This window comes from Coregonus lavaretus (assembly GCF_964263955.1).
Source record: "Coregonus lavaretus genome assembly, chromosome: 1".
Classification (NCBI taxonomy): domain Eukaryota; kingdom Metazoa; phylum Chordata; class Actinopteri; order Salmoniformes; family Salmonidae; genus Coregonus; species Coregonus lavaretus.
This window is the reverse complement of record NC_139988.1, coordinates 44,250,539-44,270,958: the sequence shown is the minus strand read 5'-3', so window position 1 is coordinate 44,270,958 and position 20,420 is coordinate 44,250,539. Positions and strand designations below refer to the sequence as shown.

The 20,420-nt window shown below is 40.1% G+C and overlaps 2 protein-coding genes across 2 annotated transcripts in view; both read right to left on the bottom strand.

Moving 5' to 3' along the window:
- The window catches only part of LOC311133224 (uncharacterized protein), a gene marked incomplete at its 3' end in the record, with an annotated part of 46,790 nt that extends 44,779 nt beyond the window's left edge, over nt 1-2,011 (bottom strand). Inside the window, exon 1 of the mRNA XM_084166711.1 lies at nt 1,363-2,011. Within this exon, the coding sequence (XP_084022837.1) occupies nt 1,363-1,795 (433 nt within the window). The 5' untranslated portion in view covers nt 1,796-2,011. The remainder of the gene's footprint in view (nt 1-1,362) is intronic.
- A 1,078-nt stretch (nt 2,012-3,089) lies between these two features.
- The window catches only part of LOC311133214 (interferon regulatory factor 9-like), a gene marked incomplete at its 3' end in the record, with an annotated part of 53,533 nt that continues 36,202 nt past the window's right edge, over nt 3,090-20,420 (bottom strand). Inside the window, exons 6-7 of the mRNA XM_084166702.1 lie at nt 4,520-4,586; nt 3,090-3,184 (exon numbers count right to left, since the gene is read on the bottom strand). Coding sequence (XP_084022828.1) covers nt 3,090-3,184; nt 4,520-4,586 — 162 coding nt within the window. The remainder of the gene's footprint in view (nt 3,185-4,519; nt 4,587-20,420) is intronic.

Below are 20,420 nucleotides of genomic sequence, written 5' to 3'. Positions count from 1 at the left end.
ATGATACAAATTACAGTCCTCTACATGCTTTGTAAGTAGGAAAACCTGCAAAATCGGCAGTGTATCAAATACTTGTTCTCCCCACTGTATATATATATAACTTTTTTGAAAACTCTCAAAATCTAACTTAACTTACATAAATTGCAATGAAAATCGGTGGTCAGCTAGCTAGAAGGGTGTCTTTAGTCGCAAAACGTACCGTTATTTTCCAGTCCATTTAAATGTTGAGCTCGAGGTGATTTAGTCCTCCAACCGCTAGAGAGTGTCCAATGTTGGGGGAAAATTAGCTAAGATTTCCTTTACTGAATCTAAGGGGCCTAGCCCAAACCATGAAAAACAGCCCCAGACCATTATTCCTCCTCCACCAAACTTTACAGTTGGCACTATGCATTCGGGCAGGTAGCATTCTCCTGGCATCCACCAAACCCAGATTTGTCCGTCAGACTGCCAGATGGTGAAGCGTGATTCATCACTCCAGAGAACGCGTTTCCACTGCTCCAGAGTCCAATGGTGGAGAGCTTTACACCACTCCAGCCAACGCTTGGCATTGCACATGGTGATCTTAGGCTTGTGTGCGGCTGCTCGGTCTTGGAAACCCATTTCATGAAGCTCCCGGCAAACAGTTATTGTGCTGACGTTGCTTCCAGAGGCAGTTTACTCGGTAGTGAGTGTTGCAACAGAGGACAGACGATTTTTACGCACTACAGCACTCGCCAGTGCTGTTCTGTGAGCTTGTGTGGCCTACCATTTCACGGCTGAGCAGTTGTTGCTCCTAGACGTTTCCACTTTACAATAACAGCACTTACAGTTGACCGGGGCGGCTCTAGCAGGGCAGAAATTGGATGAACTGACTTGTTAGAAAGGTGGCATCCTATGACGGTGCCATGTTGAAAGTCACTGAGCTCTTAAGTAAGGCCATTCTACTGCCAATGTTTGTCTATGGAGATTGCATGGCTGTGTGCTCAATTTTATACACCTGTCAGCAACGGGTGTGACTGAAATAGCCGAATCCACTAATTTGAAGGGGTGTCCATATACTTTTGCATATATAGTGTACATTCCGACATGGAACACGTGCTGGTACACAAATACAGATTTGGTTGTGAGTTATCTCAAACACATTCGCTAGACCCTGTCTTATTAAAAAATGTAATAATTAATAAAAGGGGTCTAAGTTTGGGCTAGGCCTATATATCAAAAGTCCAAAAATGCATGTACCAATCACAGATTGTCCCTTTCAAAACTCCTACAGTACTGAACAACATATTAAAGTGTAGAACTTCAGTAGAATGCCCCTTTAAAAAACACACATTAGTTAACCAAGTGTAGAGTTTGTGCCCCTGTTTTTAAGACAATACTCACTTTTATTAATCAGATCTTCTGTCTCTTCCTCTTCCTCCATCCCCAAAATGTCTTCCTCGTTCTCTTTAATTGAGATAGTCTCCTCTTCCACATCAACATATTTTTCCTCTTCTTTCACTATAACATCCCCATCTTCGTCTTTCAATGCAAAAGCCTCCTCTTCCTCCTTTTTCATTCTAAAAGCTTCTACCTCCTCTTCCACTGTGAAAGCCTCTATCCCCTCTTTCACTCCAAATGGTTCTTTCTCTTCTTTCACTGTAACATCCTCCTCTTCATCTTTCAATGTGATACTGATAGCCTCCTCTTCCTCCTTTTTTATTCTGAAAGCTTCTTCCTCTTCTTCTTTTATGACAATATTCAGCCCGAGAGGTTCTTTCTCCGTCCAGCAGTTCTCCTCTTCTTTAGCTGGGGGGAGGTAGCTTATTGAGCTCATGGCCAGGGATGTTACTGTAGCTAGCTAACATTAGCGACTAGCCTATTATTGCTTGGCTCAGTATCAATCTTAACAAAGTTCACCAGTAGATACGGAAAACCTAATTGTGTTTAAAACACAGACTAATATACCCACAAAATGGTCTAAAGAGCTCCAATATTTCGGTTTAATATTTGCTAGCAATTTACAGAGGCGCTTGAATCAGTAGCCGTATTGTTGTTGTTGAAGAAGCATCCCGTCCACTTGTTTATACGTCACGCAAGAAGCGTAATCTGAAAGACTCATATCGCCATCTGCTGACTGGGTAGGGTAACTACATTGTTTATTCTGGCAAACAATGTCATAAATCATTTAAAAAATAACCAGATATGTTTTCTCGTACTTCTTACAGCTAATACTTTCCTCTACGCAGACTTAAACCAGAGGGGTGTACAACAAAGCAGGATCAATGAGGTAGCCAGCTAATTTAACAACCCAAAAATGCATATCTAAGTTTAGACTTCTTAGTGAACCAAAAAACCCATAGTTATTTATCAAAGTTAGCTGGCTAACTTATTGATCCTGCTTTGCGGTGTAACCCTCTGAATACGAATATGTACATTATGAATAATACTGTCAGAATAGCAATTGTAAATGTTTGTTATTTCATCTAGATGTGACCATACTATTCCCTTAAAGCCACACTAAGATATGTATGCAACGCAAATGTAAACAATAGAACAACTACATCACATGCAAATATCAATCATCATCAAATAAAACACACACACACAGAGAAAGCCAGAGTTCGAAAATTATCATTTAATCACAGAGCATATACATTAAAACTGACCTAATCTATATTGAAACTGACTTACTCCATGTTGAATTCAAGTTTTTTTTCCGTAGTCCTTCCTGGGGGCTAAAGGTCCCTAAGCTTCTGCGCATGTGCGGGATGCTCTACCTTACACACAGTCTCTGCTCTACTCATAGAGAACAGGCTACTCTGGCGAGTGGTGCTTGTTTAATTAATTTAGATCAAAGCTGAACCAATGTCTGCAAGATCACATAATGATAGTATTTTACATAACAGAATCAAATATAATAGCATAGTATAATGTTACTGTAAGACAAAAAACACCACCTAAGATATTATGAGATTTTAAAGATGATTGTGCTCATTTTTCTCTCGTGATTTTTAGAGCAGATCGTGTTAACTGTAGCATACCTAGGTTTTGTTTCAATCAAAGCATATATTCAGCTTTGACCTAACTTTATTAAATGAGCACCATTCTCTATTCATCACTGAAATTCGTCAGAGTAGCCTGTTCTCTGGGCAGCCAAACGAGTAGAGCAGAGACTGCGTTAAATACAGAATCCCGCACATGCCTAGAAGTTTCGGACCTTTAGCTGTCGAAGAGGGTTTCAGAGAATTAGGATCCACAGCTACTTCGAAATAAAAAACATACAAATGTATTTTGGAGTACACTTTGTAGAATTTGATTTCATGTGGCATAAACAAAAACATATTCTCAGTCAAAAATATGAGACAATTGTGGGAGCACTGATATGATATATCTCTTTCCACACTGGGAGCAGTGGTAAGGCAACTCGCCTGTGTATATTACCTCATGGTTTCTCAGGTTCCCTAACTCTGTAAAACTCTTTCCACACAGGGATCAGTGAGAAGACTTCTCTCCTGTGTGTGTTTTCAGAAATGCTGTTGGGAAAGGTATGCAAAAAGTGTTTTAGACAATAAGTGCGAATTCAGTATTTACTCACTAATGTGAAATTATCTTACAGCCATGAAGTAAAACCCTGAAGTGTGGTATTTTAATGGTTTCGATTTTCTATGCAGGGGTGTGGTGTCGAGACAACGATGCTGATATGCTGTGTTGACAAGGAATCCGCTGACACTGTACTTTGATTATAAAGGTTTATTATATCAAAAGATTTCAGCGTCAATTTACAGATTTCTGCAGAATCTGGAGAACAACTAAACCAATCTCAAATATGATTATTCTCCCTGTCCTTTGATCAAAACCTGGTATATATCCTATGTAACATAAGATGGGTGTTTTGGATAGACCAATCCCTGGCTTCCACATATCCAAGTGTCCTCTGTTTCAGGGGGCCCCTATAGTAATGCTTTCCAGATGTTTCAGCAAAGCAGAGTAAAGTTCATCTAACACACCATTTGCAAACCTCAGCCAAAATTATAAATTGTTCAGATACTACAGGGGCAATGGCCGAGGTGCAATAAAGGTGTGGCTTGCATGATTCCATGTCATTCGGTTTGACTGTGTCTGCCATAACACCTCCACACCTGTACCACAGCGCAATGCGCCTTGTTGTAGTCTTATTGAATTGTCACTGTTCTGCATTGCACTGTGGTACAGGTGTGGGGGTGTTATGACAAACACAATAGAGCTGAGTGACGTTTATCATGCAAGCCACATCTTAATGCATCTTGGCCATTGAGCAAGTAGACAACTGTCGTTGGGAAATTGGTAAGCCTACTTGATTTATTCCAAGTACCATTTTTTAATACCTATGTATAATTATTGGTGCAAAGAGCGGCCTGGGGATACAACTCAGTCACGGGTACCTCTGTTACGTGAAGAGAAAATAATTACTGTGTCAATGCATTTGGAATATTTAAGAAGTCTGAAAAAATAGCGCTTAAATCCAAGCATAAACCACTATTATCTAGGGCCATTTTCAAGACAAGACATGCTACGTTACCTTGTGGTCTCATGTAGTCATTGGGGCCCAGTGTGTTGTAAACCACACTGATCTCTCCCTCATCCCTCTGAAATGAAACACACAACTGTTTAATAGGCCTGTATTACATGCTTCCATAGTTGATACATTAATGAATCTACTAGTCAATAAGTGTGAATAGCAGTGATGCCAGTACACTTACTCTGTGGATAATGTATTGGGCAGTGTAAGATATGAGGATGCGGTCACACCAGGAGGGGCAGCGATTGTTCATTTACTGGGTTGGTTTAGTGTAGTCCTCACTATAAGGGTAACTGACAGACAGACAGACAGACAGACCCACAGAGACAGTCAGCAGTAACAGCAGTAACACTCCTCAAGCGGTTGTAATAGTGACAGGGCTGTTAGGGATGATGCTTACCTGGGTGGAAACAGGTTGTCATGCTCAGGCATGAAACATCTCTCCCTGATGAGACCATTCATCTTCACTGCCAGAGTGATCCTCATTTAATGCGATGGAGCTGTCCCCACGTCCAGCCCAGTTGCCAGCGATTAGGGACGGACGGGGAGGAAGGGGGGTTAGCTGGGGGTTAAAGGAGGACGAGGGGGTAAGGACTAAACTGAGGGTTTCGCAAGTTAGATAGGCTGACCTCAACTGAATCCCTGACCTGAGTTATTGCAGTTATTAAATCAAATCAAATGATTTGCTTCCTCAATGTATTAGCTCAGCTCAGAAGGAAACATGGTTTAGGAGTGATACCAACAAAATAATAAACATTGTCTATAGTGGAAGTATCAAATAGCGTTGGAACATTTTGGAGAGATTTTTAAAACCATAAAACTGCTGTGCCTTTTAACAAGAACCACACACACACACACACACACACATTCACAGAAAGGTTACCCTCCACATACTCTACCAAGCACCTATCTTCATCATTCAGGCTTGTGCACAGTTCAATAAAAAACGATTGACTTACATGACAGAATACTACATTGAAAATCAGAGGACAAATCAGGCACTAATGTCTGGCATACACAAAGATAAGACAAGCGTGTTGTTAGAATTGGGTGTAATTGGCAAATCTCTTCCCATTCTCTGCAACTGCACACGTGTGTGAGTTTGAGTGAGCAACAGGGAAAGCGAGCGAGAAAGAAAGGGTGAAACTTCACATGACTCACCAAGGGAGGTGTCTGTTGCATCGGGACACAAGGTTTTGCACCTGAAAAAAGGGGGGTAAAAGGACAAGTTAAAATAGGATTTTATTTACTTTACAAACATATATTATTAGAAGTGGTGCTATTTCAATTGGATCTGCTTACACTAATGTCAGGCAATCATGGGCAGCTATATAGCATGTCTCTTTGGGAATCCAGTCTCAGTGAGACCTGATGCGGAGAAAAAAAACGTGAAAGATCAGCCAGATAGTACAGACCTAGCTCTTACCAAGCTGGATAGTAGGAATTAATACACATTGAAGATCAGAGTATCTAAGAGAAAAAAAAACACACAAAAGCATACACAACTTACTGTCAAAGACTTTGGATATAAGGAGGGGTGGTTCTGCTCCCTCATTTCCCTGGGATGTGGCTTAATAGGTCACTGGTAACTGAGTGTAGGGTCCTTGACATGTTTCAGAAACTGTAAAGACAGACACAAATCATTATTAACTATTTAGTTCAATAATCTAGATACTACAAAATACCTTCACTAAGTTAGACAGCCTAGCTAGTACATTCACTATGTTGCCCCTCAGCAATTTGGCAGAACGATGGAGAGAGAGAGAGCGATATTGTAGACAGCAAAACATAGACTATGCATTTCCTAGTCAGCAGGCTAGATGGCTACCTAGATGATTCCTGCAAAAAAAGAGAATCAAGAATAGAAAAAGGCAAGTTGAGAATTAGAATTAGACTACCTACTGTAACAATCTCTCTTCCTCACAAATACATTCAACTATTTTCCTCAATGACATACAGTACCAGTCAAAGAAACCACTACTAAAGGACACCAATAAGAAGAAAAGACTTCCTTTGGCCAAGAAACATGAGCAATGGACATTAGACCGGTGGAAATCTGTCCTTTGGTCTGGAGTCCAAATTTGAGATTTTTGGTTCCAACCGCCGTGTCTATGTGAGATGCTGTGTGGGTGAACAGATGATCTCCACATGTGTATTTCCCACCGTAAAGCATGGAGTAGGAGCTGTTTTGGTGTGGGGGTGATTTTCTGGTGACACTGTCTGTGATTTATTTAGAATTCAAGGCACACTTAACCAGCATGGCTACCACAGCATTCTGCAGAGATACGCCATCCCATCGGTTTTGCGCTTAGTGGGACTATTTGTTTTTCAACCAGACAATGACCCAACACACCAGGCTGTGTAAGGGCTATTTGACCAAGAAGGAGAGTGATAGAGTGCTGCATCAGATGACCTGGCCTCCACAATTACCCGACCTCAACCCAATTGAGATGGTTTGGGATGAGTTGGACCGCAAAGTGAAGGAAAAGCAGCCAACAAGTGCTCAGCATATGTGGGAACTCCTTCAAGACTGTTGGAAAAGCATTCCAGGTGAAGCTGGTTGAGAGAATGCCAAGAGTGTGCAAAGCTGTCATCATGGCTAAGGGTGGCTACTTTAAAGAATCTAAAATCTAAAATATATTTTGATTTGTTTAACACTTTTGTAGTTACTCCATGATTCCATGTGTTATTTCATAGTTTTGATGTCTTCACTATTATTCTACAATGTAGAAAATAGTAAAAATAAAGAAAAACCATTGAAACTGCAAATAAATTCATTAAAAATCCTACAATGTGATTTTCTGGAGAAAAAAAAATCTCAATTTGTCTGTCATAGTTGACGTGTACCTATGATGAAAATTACAGGCCTCTCTCATCTTTTCAAGTGGGAGAACTTGCACAATTGGTGGCTGACTAAATACTTTTTTCCCCCACTGTAGGTAGTGATGACATGACACTAAAATATGGTGGTGTGCAAAACCACTCAAATAACACCCTTGTATTACATAGGCTACAACAGTACATTCAATTCTCCCTTCACACAGGCTAACAGTAAAATGAATTATAAAAGAGGCATGTGTATATTCAATGTAACAAAAACACATTGACAGCTAATAACAGAAGCTAAAAATAGCTTGCGTGAAATATCAGGCTAACTAAGTTAGTTAGATGTTAGCATTCGACAGTTAACGAACAAATCCCATAAAATATAACTATATAATGTCTCAAATGTACACATAAAATACAAATAATGTGAGCTTTCGTTCCTGCAAACAAAACCATTAGATGCTAAAAACATTCATATTGAAACCAAAATCATTGTGCCAACATTTTGTCTCATAAACATAAAAAACTATCCAGCTAGGCTGACTTCATTCACTTTGAATTAAAACAATAATTTGCTCGGTCATAACACTTGAACAACATGTCTAAATGACACAAACTCATTACAGTTATGTTGAACATGTTATCTGAAGATTTCCAATATGAAAATATGCTTACATACTGAACAAAAACAAACAAAAAGTGTAAAGTGTTGGTCCCATGTTTCATGAGCTGAAATAAAAGATCCCAGAAATGTTCCATATGCACTAAAAGCTTATTTCTTTCAGATTTTGTGGACAAATATGTTTACATCCATGTTAGTGAGTATTTCTCAATTGCCAATATAATCCATCCACCTGACAGGTGTGGCATATCAAGAAGCTGATTAAACAGAATGATCATTACACAGGTGCACCTTGTGCTGGAGACAATAAAAGGCCACTCTACAATGTGCAGTTATGTCACACAACACAATGCCACAGATGTCTCAAGTTTTCAGAGTGCATGCAATTGGCCTGCTGACTGCAGGAACGTCCACCAGAGCTGTTGCCAGATAATTTAATGTTCATTTCTCTACCATAAGCTGCCTCCAACATTGTTTTAGAGAATTTAGGAGTACGTCCAACCGGCCTCACAACCGCAGATCATGTGTAGTCACGCTAGCCCAGGACCTCCACATCCGGCTTCTTCACCTGCGGGATCATCTGAGACCAGCCACCCGGACAGCTGAAGAAACTGTGGGTTTGACAACCAAAGAAATTCTGCACAAACTGTTAGAAACCGTCTCAGGGAAGATCATCTGTGTGCTCGTCGTCCTCACCAGGGTCTTGACCTGACTGCAGTTTGGCATCGTAACCAACTTCAGTGGGCAAATGCTCACCTTCGATGGCCACTGGCACGCTAGAGAAGTGTGCTCTTCACGGATGAATCCCGGTTTCAACTGTACCGGGCAGATGGCTGACAGCGTGTATTGCGTGACAGCGTGTTGTGAATAGAGTGCCCCATGGTGGCAGTGAGGTTATGGTATGGGCAGGCATAAGCTATGGACAATGAACACAATTGCATTTTATCGATGGCAATTTGAATGCACAGAGATACCGTGACAAGATCCTGAGGCCCATTGTCGTTCCATTCATCCGCCGCCAATACCTTATGTTTCAGCAAGATAATGCACAGCCCCATGTCGCAAAGACCTGTACACAATTCCTGGAAGCTGAAAATATCCCAGTTCTTCCATGGCTGCATACTCACCAGACATGTCACCCATTGAGCATGTTTGGGACGCTCTGGATCGACGTGTACGACAGCGTGTTACAGTTCCCGCCAATATCCAGCAGCTTTGCACAGCCATTGAAGAGGAGTGGGACAACATTCCACAGGCCACAATCAACAGCCTGATCAACTCTATGCGAAGCAGATGTGTCGCGCTGCATGAGGCAAATGGTGGTCACACCAGATACTGACTGGTTTTCTGATCCAAGCCCCTACTTTATTTTTTTAAGGTATCTGACCAACAGATGCATATCTGTATTCCCAGTCATGTGAAATCCATAGATTAGGGCCTAATTAATTTATTTCAATTGACTGATTTCCTTATATGAACTGTAACTCAGTCAAATCTTTGATATTATTGCGTTTTTTTTGCCCTAAGCTCTAAGACATGAGACGACAGCAGTCTGTTTAAACGCAGTGGCTAATATTCACTCAAAGCGTTGAAAGAGCTTCAGTGTTTTAGCTATGCAAGCTACCAAGGTGGCTGCAGCATCGTTTTATCTCATTAAAGAATATAATTATATGGAAATTTGAATTAGATTTTAAATGAGTGAGAATTTAAAACATCCTATACCACTGCACATCTGCATTTAGGAATTCAGTCAAAATAAGCAGCTAGAGGTCTATACTGCTCCTACATGGTGTAAAAATACATAGATGTACAGTGGGGAAAAAAAGTATTTAGTCAGCCACCAATTGTGCAAGTTCTCCCACTTAAAAAGATGAGAGAGGCCTGTAATTTTCATCATAGGTACACATCAACTATGACAGACAAATTGAGAAAAATAATTCCAGAAAATCACATTGTAGGATTTTTAATGAATGTATTTGCAAATTATGGTGGAAAATAAGTATTTGGTCACCTACAAACAAGCAAGTTTTCTGGCTCTCACAGACCTGTAACTTCTTCTTTAAGAGGCTCCTCTGTCCTCCACTCGTTACCTGTATTAATGGCACCTGTTTGAACTTGTTATCAGTATAAAAGACACCTGTCCACAACCTCAAACAGTCACACTCCAAACTCCACTATGGCCAAGACCAAAGAGCTGTCAAAGGACAACAGAAACAAAATTGTAGACCTGCACCAGGCTGGGAAGACTGAATCTGCAATAGGTAAGCAGCTTGGTTTGAAGAAATCAACTGTGGGAGCAATTATTAGGAAATGGAAGACATACAAGACCACTGATAATCTCCCTCGATCTGGGGCTCCACGCAAGATCTCACCCCGTGGGGTCAAAATGATCACAAGAACGGTGAGCAAAAATCCCAGAACCACACGGGGGGATCTAGTGAATGACCCGCAGAGAGCTGGGACCAAAGTAACAAAGCCTACCATCAGTAACACACTACGCCGCCAGGGACTCAAATCCTGCAGTGCCAGACGTGTCCCCCTGCTTAAGCCAGTACATGTCCAGGCCCGTCTGAAGTTTGCTAGAGTGCATTTGGATGATCCAGAAGAGGATTGGGAGAATGTCATATGGTCAGATGAAACCAAAATATAACTTTTTGGTAAAAACTCAACTCGTCGTGTTTGGAGGACAAAGAATGCTGAGTTGCATCCAAAGAACACCATACCTACTGTGAAGCATGGGGGTGGAAACATCATGCTTTGGGGCTGTTTTTCTGCAAAGGGACCAGGACGACTGATCCGTGTAAAGGAAAGAATGAATGGGGCCATGTATCGTGAGATTTTGAGTGAAAACCTCCTTCCATCAGCAAGGGCATTGAAGATGAAACGTGGATGGGTCTTTCAGCATGACAATGATCCCAAACACACCGCCCGGGCAACGAAGGAGTGGCTTCGTAAGAAGCAATTCAAGGTCCTGGAGTGGCCTAGCCAGTCTCCAGATCTCAACCCCATAGAAAATCTTTGGAGGGAGTTGAAAGTCCGTGTTGCCCAGCGACAGCCCCAAAACATCACTGCTCTAGAGGAGATCTGCATGGAGGAATGGGCCAAAATACCAGCAACAGTGTGTGAAAACCTTGTGAAGACTTACAGAAAACGTTTGACCTGTGTCATTGCCAACAAAGGGTATATAACAAAGTATTGAGAAACTTTTGTTATTGACCAAATACTTATTTTCCACCATAATTTGCAAATAAATTTATAAAAAATCCTACAATGTGATTTTCTGGATTTTTTTTCCTCATTTTGTCTGTCATAGTTGACGTGTACCTATGATGAGAATTACAGGCCTCTCTCATCTTTTTAAGTGGGAGAACTTGCACAATTGGTGGCTGACTAAATACTTTTTTCCCCCACTGTATATAATGAACGTCCACTAGTGATTATTTGATAGATTAATTATTAATGACTAATTATTACACCCTGAAACTGTGTGGAATGTGTTAGAATGTGTGAGTGTAGGACCAGTAAAGACTATGACATTGAGCTACTATTCAGCAATGTGAGTAAGAGTTAGGCCAGACAAAGGACAAGGAGAACTGTCTACAGACAACTGAGAAACCAAGATAAAGAGGCCTCCCAATTTAGGGAGGAGAGAAACTGTTATGAAACATGGTGCAGAATATTGTGAGAACGGCGATAACTGAGGAATGCAGGGAGTAGGCTATTATATGAAAGTGTGTGTGTGTATGTATGTGTGTATGCATGTGTGTATATGTGAACTGATGGTCAGGAGAGCAGTTTTAGAGTGGAAAACTACAGCCCGCCTACAGAGGGGAAGGATCTTTGTATGACGTATGAGTATAAAAGATGGACTCTGAAATTGTGATGGCAGAATTCTCAATGAATAAATATCTCTGACTATGCAGACTGGGACTCTGTCCGTTACTTAAATCCCAAAAGACTTTCAACCTTTTGGGAGACGCACAGAGACACTGAAATAGTTTGTTAAATAATTCACATAACAGCTTGGTCCTTCTGAGCCGGCTCCAATACCTGCTTCTGTCATTCCAGGTAACTCTGAAAACCGTCGACGGGCGAATGATACATTCGTAAAGAGAAAGTCCTGCCCTTTGACATTAAGGGTTAAGACAGGCCAGAGGACACCTGATTAATGACAGAGATGGTGACGGAATCCAAACCTACATTGAATCTCGGCTGCAAGGATAAGGTCAGTAGTCTTTATTCATTAATTGGGGCAGTCTGGGATTGCTCAGGGTGGATCCGTAACGATTCACGGTAATAGGCCATTACCAAAATAAACTACCCTGTATTCAGAGAACCTGGGGTTAAATAAATACAGGGAAGAGAAGGGATTTTTGAGTTGTACACCAGAAGGAATTAAAATAGCATGTGTGAGAAATATAATATTAGTAAAGTCAAAAGTCACAAACAACTGTAGATTTTGCTGTAACTCTATCCGTTCTGGAGCCTTACAAACTCCAGGTTACCGATGGTGTTGACCAATAATAATGTAAGGTTGTATACGTGTAAGACCTAATATTTGCTCAAAAGTCACATCTATGAATAATTCCAGGTGGTTGTATAGAGGAGGGAGAACCCATTTCTGTTGTATGAGACTGTCAGGAATGATCAAGATTACATTGTGGGTATAAATTCCTCCGTAGAGTATGAGATAATTCTGGGGGACTAGTCAAGACTACATATACAGGAAGGGGTGGTTCCAGGTGGTTGTATGGAGAAGAAGGAGAACCCATTCCTGTTGTATGAGACTGTCAGGAATTGTCAAGATTACATTGTGGGGATAAATACCTCCGTAGAGTAGGAGATAATTCTGGGGGACTAGTCAAGAATACCTATACAGGGAGGGGTGATTCCAGGTGTTGTGGTGTGAAGTTTTGAATTACTTGTTATATTGACTTGTTATATAGAAGAGGTGGCTAGTAGAAGCTAGAAAGCTGGAAGAAGGTAGGAAGAAAAGAGAAGTGAGTGAGAGTGAAAGAGAAGTGAAGGTTGAGGTCTCAGTGCCTCCCCCAGAGCAGAGGGCAGAAAGGTTATATCCAAACTTGGCAGACCAGGCATGGAGAGAAAATCCAGATGATGAGTACGTAGTGAGGAGAAGGAGAGTGCAGGGGAATAATCTCGCCCCCCCCCCCGAAGATTAGAAAGAGAACCACAGAAAAACAGATACAAAATAAGGGGATGTTACATAGGGGAATATACAGTGGCAGCAAACATAAGAATAATAACATATGAGGTACACATATGGAAGGAAAGAGAGAACAGATACAAAAGTTCAGATACGGGAAAAATAGAGTACGTTAACACAACTGGAGGATTTTTGAAAAGTAGAGTAATAAGGATATTGATCGGGGAAAGTAGGGTGTGGTCTAGTGACCCGAGGCTGAACAAACCACTGGGAATATACCTAAACACAGGAAAGCGAGAGTGGTTTTATAAATTTGAGGTAACTTACAGGAAAGTAATGAGAAAGATAGATGGAAAGTCAGCAATAGAGGTAGAGGAGACAGACGGAGAAGAGTCAGATGGGGCTGGCAGTGGTAAGGGTAAGATGGAGCAATCCTATCCCTTAATAGCCCTGCCAAACCCCAGAGCAGGAGAAGACAACCAGCCTGATACCTTATAAGTATACAGAGCATGGACTCAGAGAGATGTAGTGAGAGCAGTGTCCGGGAAATGACAGTCTATTATTTTTTGGTTCCACGGGTAAAAAGTTTGAAGAAGTGATTTGTGTCGATTAAGAATTGGCTAAAAACAACACGAAGGGATTATTTGGAAGGTACCTATAAATTCCTAAAGTTATATATGTATGAACTTGCTCACCCAAACGTAGACGTACGTCATGGGTGAGAAAGTAGAGAATATGAGTTTTCTAAGGTTGTACAGTTGTTGGATAATGTGATAAGGTTTAATGGGTAATCGGACAATAACTAATGTGGTTATAGACGTAATGTATAATATAGTAGAAAGCAAATATAGGGTTCCATTGAACTATTATGGTTTATTTGTCATTTCAATGGCATAAGGTGAAATCTGTATTTATGAGTGTAATTCAACAGCTGGTATGGGTGGTAACCGGATACTACTGAGTATTTGGTTTGGTGATGTTGAATGGAAGATTTGTAGCATGGTTTAGGTTAAATAGAAAGGCTCACTTATTCAACAGGAATAGGTGCAGGGAGAGAGTTTTTGTGTTGCCGAATGAGGTGAGTTAAAAACTACTGAGAATAGAGAAGTATTATGGACATACCATCGTAATAAATAAACTGAACCAAACATGACGTTACTACAGCAATAGAGGATGGTTAATGTTGTTACGTTAGTTTTTAAACCCGATGATAGAAGTAAATGCAGAACGCTGTTTGAGAGTGTGTTTTATTTTTGCTACTAGGGGATTTAGTGTTTGGGATGAAAGGGCTGGCTAGTCGGGAGTGATGACGTGGCTGGCTGTGCGACATGGAAGTAGTTGTTTGGCGTGCTTTGAAAGGATCGCAGATTTTGTGGAGGTCCCTGGTTCGAACCTAGGTAGGGACAGTGGGTAAAGCTTTCGCATTGGGCCTATGGACCTAGATTACTAGGTGGATTGAGAAATGTGAAAGGTTGAATTAGATAGCTTAAGTAGATGAATATTCTAGTTATGTCTATGAAAATATGTTTTTAAGTAGTAATGGGTTGTGGTTACAAGTACTAATGACATGATTTCGTAAGAAGGAAGATGATTAGGGCGGGGGGGGGGGGGGGGGGGGGGTGAGAGACAGTAGATAATTCAAATGATAAGAATACAATTAAATGTATGCTTATCAACGATAGCAAGTATTTGTTTTATTAATTAGGGCCTAATCAGAGAGAACAGTTAAAGAAATTGAATAGCGAACTGAAAATTGCTATAAAGTTGGGACAATTATTTGAATTGAGAAAAAAATAAAATAATTTATGGTTCTAGTTCGCGGGTAAAAGAGTTGTACTTGCTTGACTGTATCGAGCAGAAGTTTGAATAGCTGAATGAAAAGCATTTCTTTGACAAATTCGAATGGTTATTACTTTATTGTATAGGTTGGGTAACACCAGTGGTGTATGAAAATAATTGGTGATTTCTAAAACGATAATCTGTTTATGGTACGTTGAACAATGGGATATAGTTGTGACTATTGGGATGATGAATTGAATAAACATTGGTTATAAGTATGAAGTTATTAAACAATAGGTTTATATTTTAAAAACATCAATGCAACAGGTTGCGATTATTAAATTAATAAAAAGGGGTTATAGGTTTATAATAGAAGGTGGCGGCAGGTAGCTTAGTGGTTAAGAGCGTTGTGCCAGTAACCGAAAGGTCGCTGGTTCTAATCCCCGAGCCGACTAGGTGAAAAATCTGTCGATGTGCCCTTGAGCAAGGCACTTAACCCTAATTGCTCCTGTAAGTCGCTCTGGATAAGAGCGTCTGCTAAATGACCAATTATTTTATTATTTTTAGAAGGTGTAGTGAACTTAATGAAACGTGGTATTATATAGTGTCTTCCAGAATTGATGGAAGTCTCCTATAGCATTATGTTAAGGGGATGCCTGGGATAAAATATAATGTCTTACTTACACGGAGAATGTGATTGTATTGGCTAATGAATGAAATATGACATTTACAGGGGCGACAGGAACAATAGAAGGGGAGACAGATTTTCCTATGGTGTTGATCAAATAATTGATAATGGATCATTTGAGATGAGATCACATGGAGCAGATTTAGGGGTTCAATAATCATTGTGAGATTTAAAGAGGATATGATCTGAAGGGTAATCAATTAAACATTATCATTGTATACTCAATGAATTTTGAGTGGTTTTATGGATTAGTTATGAGGAATTAGATTGATACAAATTATTATTGATGAGTTAGGACTGGGGATATCTGTATCATGTTTTGTGTGTACTTACCATCTTTAGATTACTGATGGTAATTGAAGGTTAACAAAATGAATAATTTCTCTTCGAGGAGAAAGAGATTCGCTTATCTCATTGGAATGTTGCCCAGTGATAGGGGGAGCAGTTTAATGGAGGTAGGCAGTATTTACGTCGTAAAAGTGAGCTACCAAATTAAGTGGGGCCTGGCAATTTGTCACGATCGTCGTAAGAAGCGGACCAAGGCGCAGCGTGATAGGCGTACATCTTTTAATGACTACTTTACACAATAACAAAACAACAAAATGATACGTGAAGTCTAAAGGTTCACCAACACAAACCTATACAGAACAAGATCCCACCATAAACAGTGCCAAACAGGCTGCCTAAGTATGGTCCCCAATCAGAGACAACAAGCAACAGCTGCCTCTGATTGGGAACCACCCTGGCCAACATAGAAATACATGAACTAGAACAAAACATAGAAAATAACACATAGAAAATCCACACCCTGGCTCAACATATAAGAGTCCCCAGAGCTAGGGCGTGACACTATTTTTGGTTGTTGTTTTTCAATTGGGTTTTTCAAATAAAAAACAACACACCTAGTATGATATTTATAAAGGGTTGTTATTTCAATTTTAGGGGTTTTTCAACAGGTCAAAGGTGATAAGTCTTAAAGGAGCACACACACAGTGAATTTTTGACTGAGTTTAGGGTATATATGATTTCTTATGAGAATAAATGTCATGAGGACTTAATGAACACTTGGGATAAGTAACATTTATTAAATATTTAGAATGATGGTAATGTTTAGTATACTATGGGATGGGATAGTTCGTTGAATGATTTCAATTGCCTCTGAACTCTGTTTTGACTTTCTGGTGTTAATTAATCATCCAAACTGGTAATTCTAAAGGCATGAGAAAAGGACTTTAAGATAGTTTATTTTACAAAGTTGAGGGTAATTTATAATACTGTGAAAAGTGTAAAGAAGATTATAATTTGGTAATAATATATATGATTTGAACCATAAAATAACAGAAGAGAGAGAGAGCTTTCCCTGAATGAGGGATACCTGTTGCTAGTCAATTGTACTAATCTTGGATTACTTTTACGGGATAGAAGTAAATTGAGGTATTATCAAATGTTATCATTTAAATTTCATTTTTATTATGCTTTAATAAACAACAAGTTGGTATTTGAAACTAAATTAATGCAATGAGCTGCAGTAATCAGAGGAAGGCACAATCTAATGCGAAACAGCTATTACCTAGATAATTTATTTAGTAATGAGATCAGGAAGATAGGAGCAATAAAGAAGCAAGGGACAGTCTCAACAATAAATAAAGGATGGCAATTGGATGATAAATTACCAATATTACCTAAGTGATTGTTTAGGTAGGTGGTAATATTGACACATGGGCAGTGACATGTGTCAAGAGGAGGGATGGATGGTAGAGCAGATTAGACAACACTTTGTTGCATATGGGATTACTAATTATTAAAAAAAAAAACTTTTGTTCAAAATGTGTTATCTGTGCTCAAAATAATCACCAGGGCAGACAAAGGGCACCTCAGGGTGAGTATCCTCCGGCTAAGTACCCCTTCCAGCAATTGGAAATTGATTTTATAGAGTTATCACGAAGTGAAGGGAAGACATTTAGAGCAACCCCAGATAAAGATGGGTTATCCCCCTTTGAGAAAGTGTTTGGAAGACCTTACAGAATGCCACAGTTGGCAGGACCAGACATACATAGAACTAGAGAATACACTAACAGAACACATGAGAAAATTGTTCGTTAACCATACCCGTATGTCTAAGAATTTGTGTCCTACAGGAGAATTAAAGGAGAAGGTGATTCATAGTATATAACCTGGAGACTGGGTGTGGATCCAATCGTTGAGGAAAAAGGATTGAAAGCAGTCACGCTGGGAGGGACCATACCAAGTCCTATTGGTAACTGCCTTCGCTATAAGAATAGCTGAGAGAGCCACTTGGGTCCACGTTACCCACTGCAAAAAGGTAGGCCCACATACCAACACCGTTGAACACACACAGAGTTAAAGAGAAGAACTGACCCATTAGGGTTCAGGGGTAAACTCTGTTAACGAAGAAACCCTACCCCGACCTTTCATCACTGTGGGGTGTTTATAGAGGTGTGGGTATGGGGAAGTACCAGGCAGGTGAGTCAGGGACAGGATTGGGATGGCAGTTTTGGGGATTTTGGAGGACTCTGAGCTGCATCATCATGTTAACCATATTATGGATTAATCCAGGTCAACCTAAACAGAGAAATGATGCACTGATTCGATCTCGTAGAAATACTGAAACCAAGAAAGACTATTGGGGGAATGATTATTTTAATAGTTAAAGTCAGTTTAGGACAAGATGGGGGATTCAAGATACCATTCGACTTCTCCCATGAAGAGATAGGAGGTTTTGGGGGCTTTGGTAAGAAGGGGGCGTGTACAAGAAAGTTAGGTCCTAAAAGGTATGGTAAATACATTTGCACTGGGGAACGCTCATGTCCTTGGGCAAGGGTGTTTAAACATACCTGGGGAACATACTATGAGAATGGAATGGACGCAGTACACCGATGGGGAATTAAACAAACCCATGATAAATGTAAAACGGAACTGGTGATAACGGTAAAGTCAATTATGCAAGATGACATAGCAAGGAACTATTGGGCCTGTGTTGATGATTTCGGGGTAGATATATGTTTGAGGTTCATTTTTCAGGAGAGAAATGAATCTTCCACCCCCGAGACAGAACAGCAGGTAGATCTAATGTTATCACCAGAGGTACCAAAAAACTAGTCTAATAACCTTTGGAAGGCCCTCAGAAGGAATCCTAAATAGCACTAAACCACCAAGGGTAGAATATGTTCTCTTGCAGGAAATGAACCAAGGAGAAGTAGAAGGAATTTCAAATGAGAACTTCTGGGTAAGGTGGATGAACAACACAGCTAGGGTGTTGGGTCAAACTAATTGTTATGCCTGTTCAACAGGTAGGCCAACCCTTGTAACTGCACCTATGCCTCAGACCATGTTCTCTTATGTGATAGATTTGGGATCAAACCAAACCTCACCTAATTGTTCTGATATTAAAATAACCACTCTTAAAAAGGATAATACTAAGGCACCCCAATTAACCATGAACCTCGGAGATTATCAATGTTATAGATACCAAAGTAATGCGAATCACAGATCAAATTGGAGAAGGGTTTACAACAACGTTTTTCTGGTGGGTTACAATTGATAAAAATGTTTACTGGATTAATTACATCTACAAAGGTTTGTTAATTAGACAGGGGATGCAGTGAAGAGCATCTCAGGCCAATTATCCGCCACCCCACTCATCACCTGCAGAATAGTTTGGTTCTCGAAATGCTATTAGCAGAGAAGGGCGGATTTGCAAGATGGTGGGAGGTCATTGTTGTATGTTTATCCCCAACAATACAGCCCCAGATGTTACAGTAACTAGAGCACTGGCAGGTCTCACTGCATAAAGTAAAGAATGGGCTGAGAACTGGGGGGTGAATACATCAATGACTGGTTGTTTTGATAAAATGTTTGGTAAATGGAAAACTATTGTTGTAACTATTTTAGGCGCGGCAATCGCGTCTATGGGTATGCTTGTTCTTTGTGGATGTTGTCTTATTCCCTGTGTCCGAGGATTGGTGAGCAAGGCGTTGGAGCAGTATCACAGCAGATGGTGAGATACGGCCCAATCCCGGACTCCGACCTAAGGAATGAAGAATATGACCCACCAGGCTTGGTGGAGGAGGACGACGATTCAGATAGTTTGAGACTGGATGTTTTCCTAGAACTATAAATATCTAGTTTAAAAGTTATTGTAATGATATTTTGTGTATTATAGTCTCATTTTAAGTATGATGTACTAGTTACCATTGCTAAAAAGTAACGTTACACTTTTAATCATGGGGTAACCCTGATGAACCTGTATTGAATGAGACATTTTTTTATGTTTTTATATGCAAACCAACTTATATGCTTCAATGTGTGTGATTCATTTCTATAACAACATATATTTTGTATGTGTGTAATATTTAGTCAAAGGGTGGATTGATAGATTAATTATTAATGACTAATTATTACACCCTGAAACTGTGTGGAATGTGTTAGAATGTGTGAGTGTAGGACCAGTAAAGACTATGACATTGAGCTACTATTCAGCAACGTGAGTAAGAGTTAGGCCAGACAAAGGACAAGGAGAACTGTCTACAGACAACTGAGAAACCAAGATAAAGAGGCCTCCCAATTTAGGGAGGAGAGAAACTGTTATGAAACATGGTGCAGAATATTGTGAGAACGGCGATAACTGAGGAATGCAGGGAGTAGGCTATGATAAGAAAGTGTGTGTGTGTATGTATGTGTGTATGCATGTGTGTATATGTGTGTGTGTGTGTGAACTGATGGTCAGGAGAGCAGTTTTAGAGTGGAAAACTACAGCCCGCCTACAGAGGGGAAGGATCTTTGTATGACGTATGAGTATAAA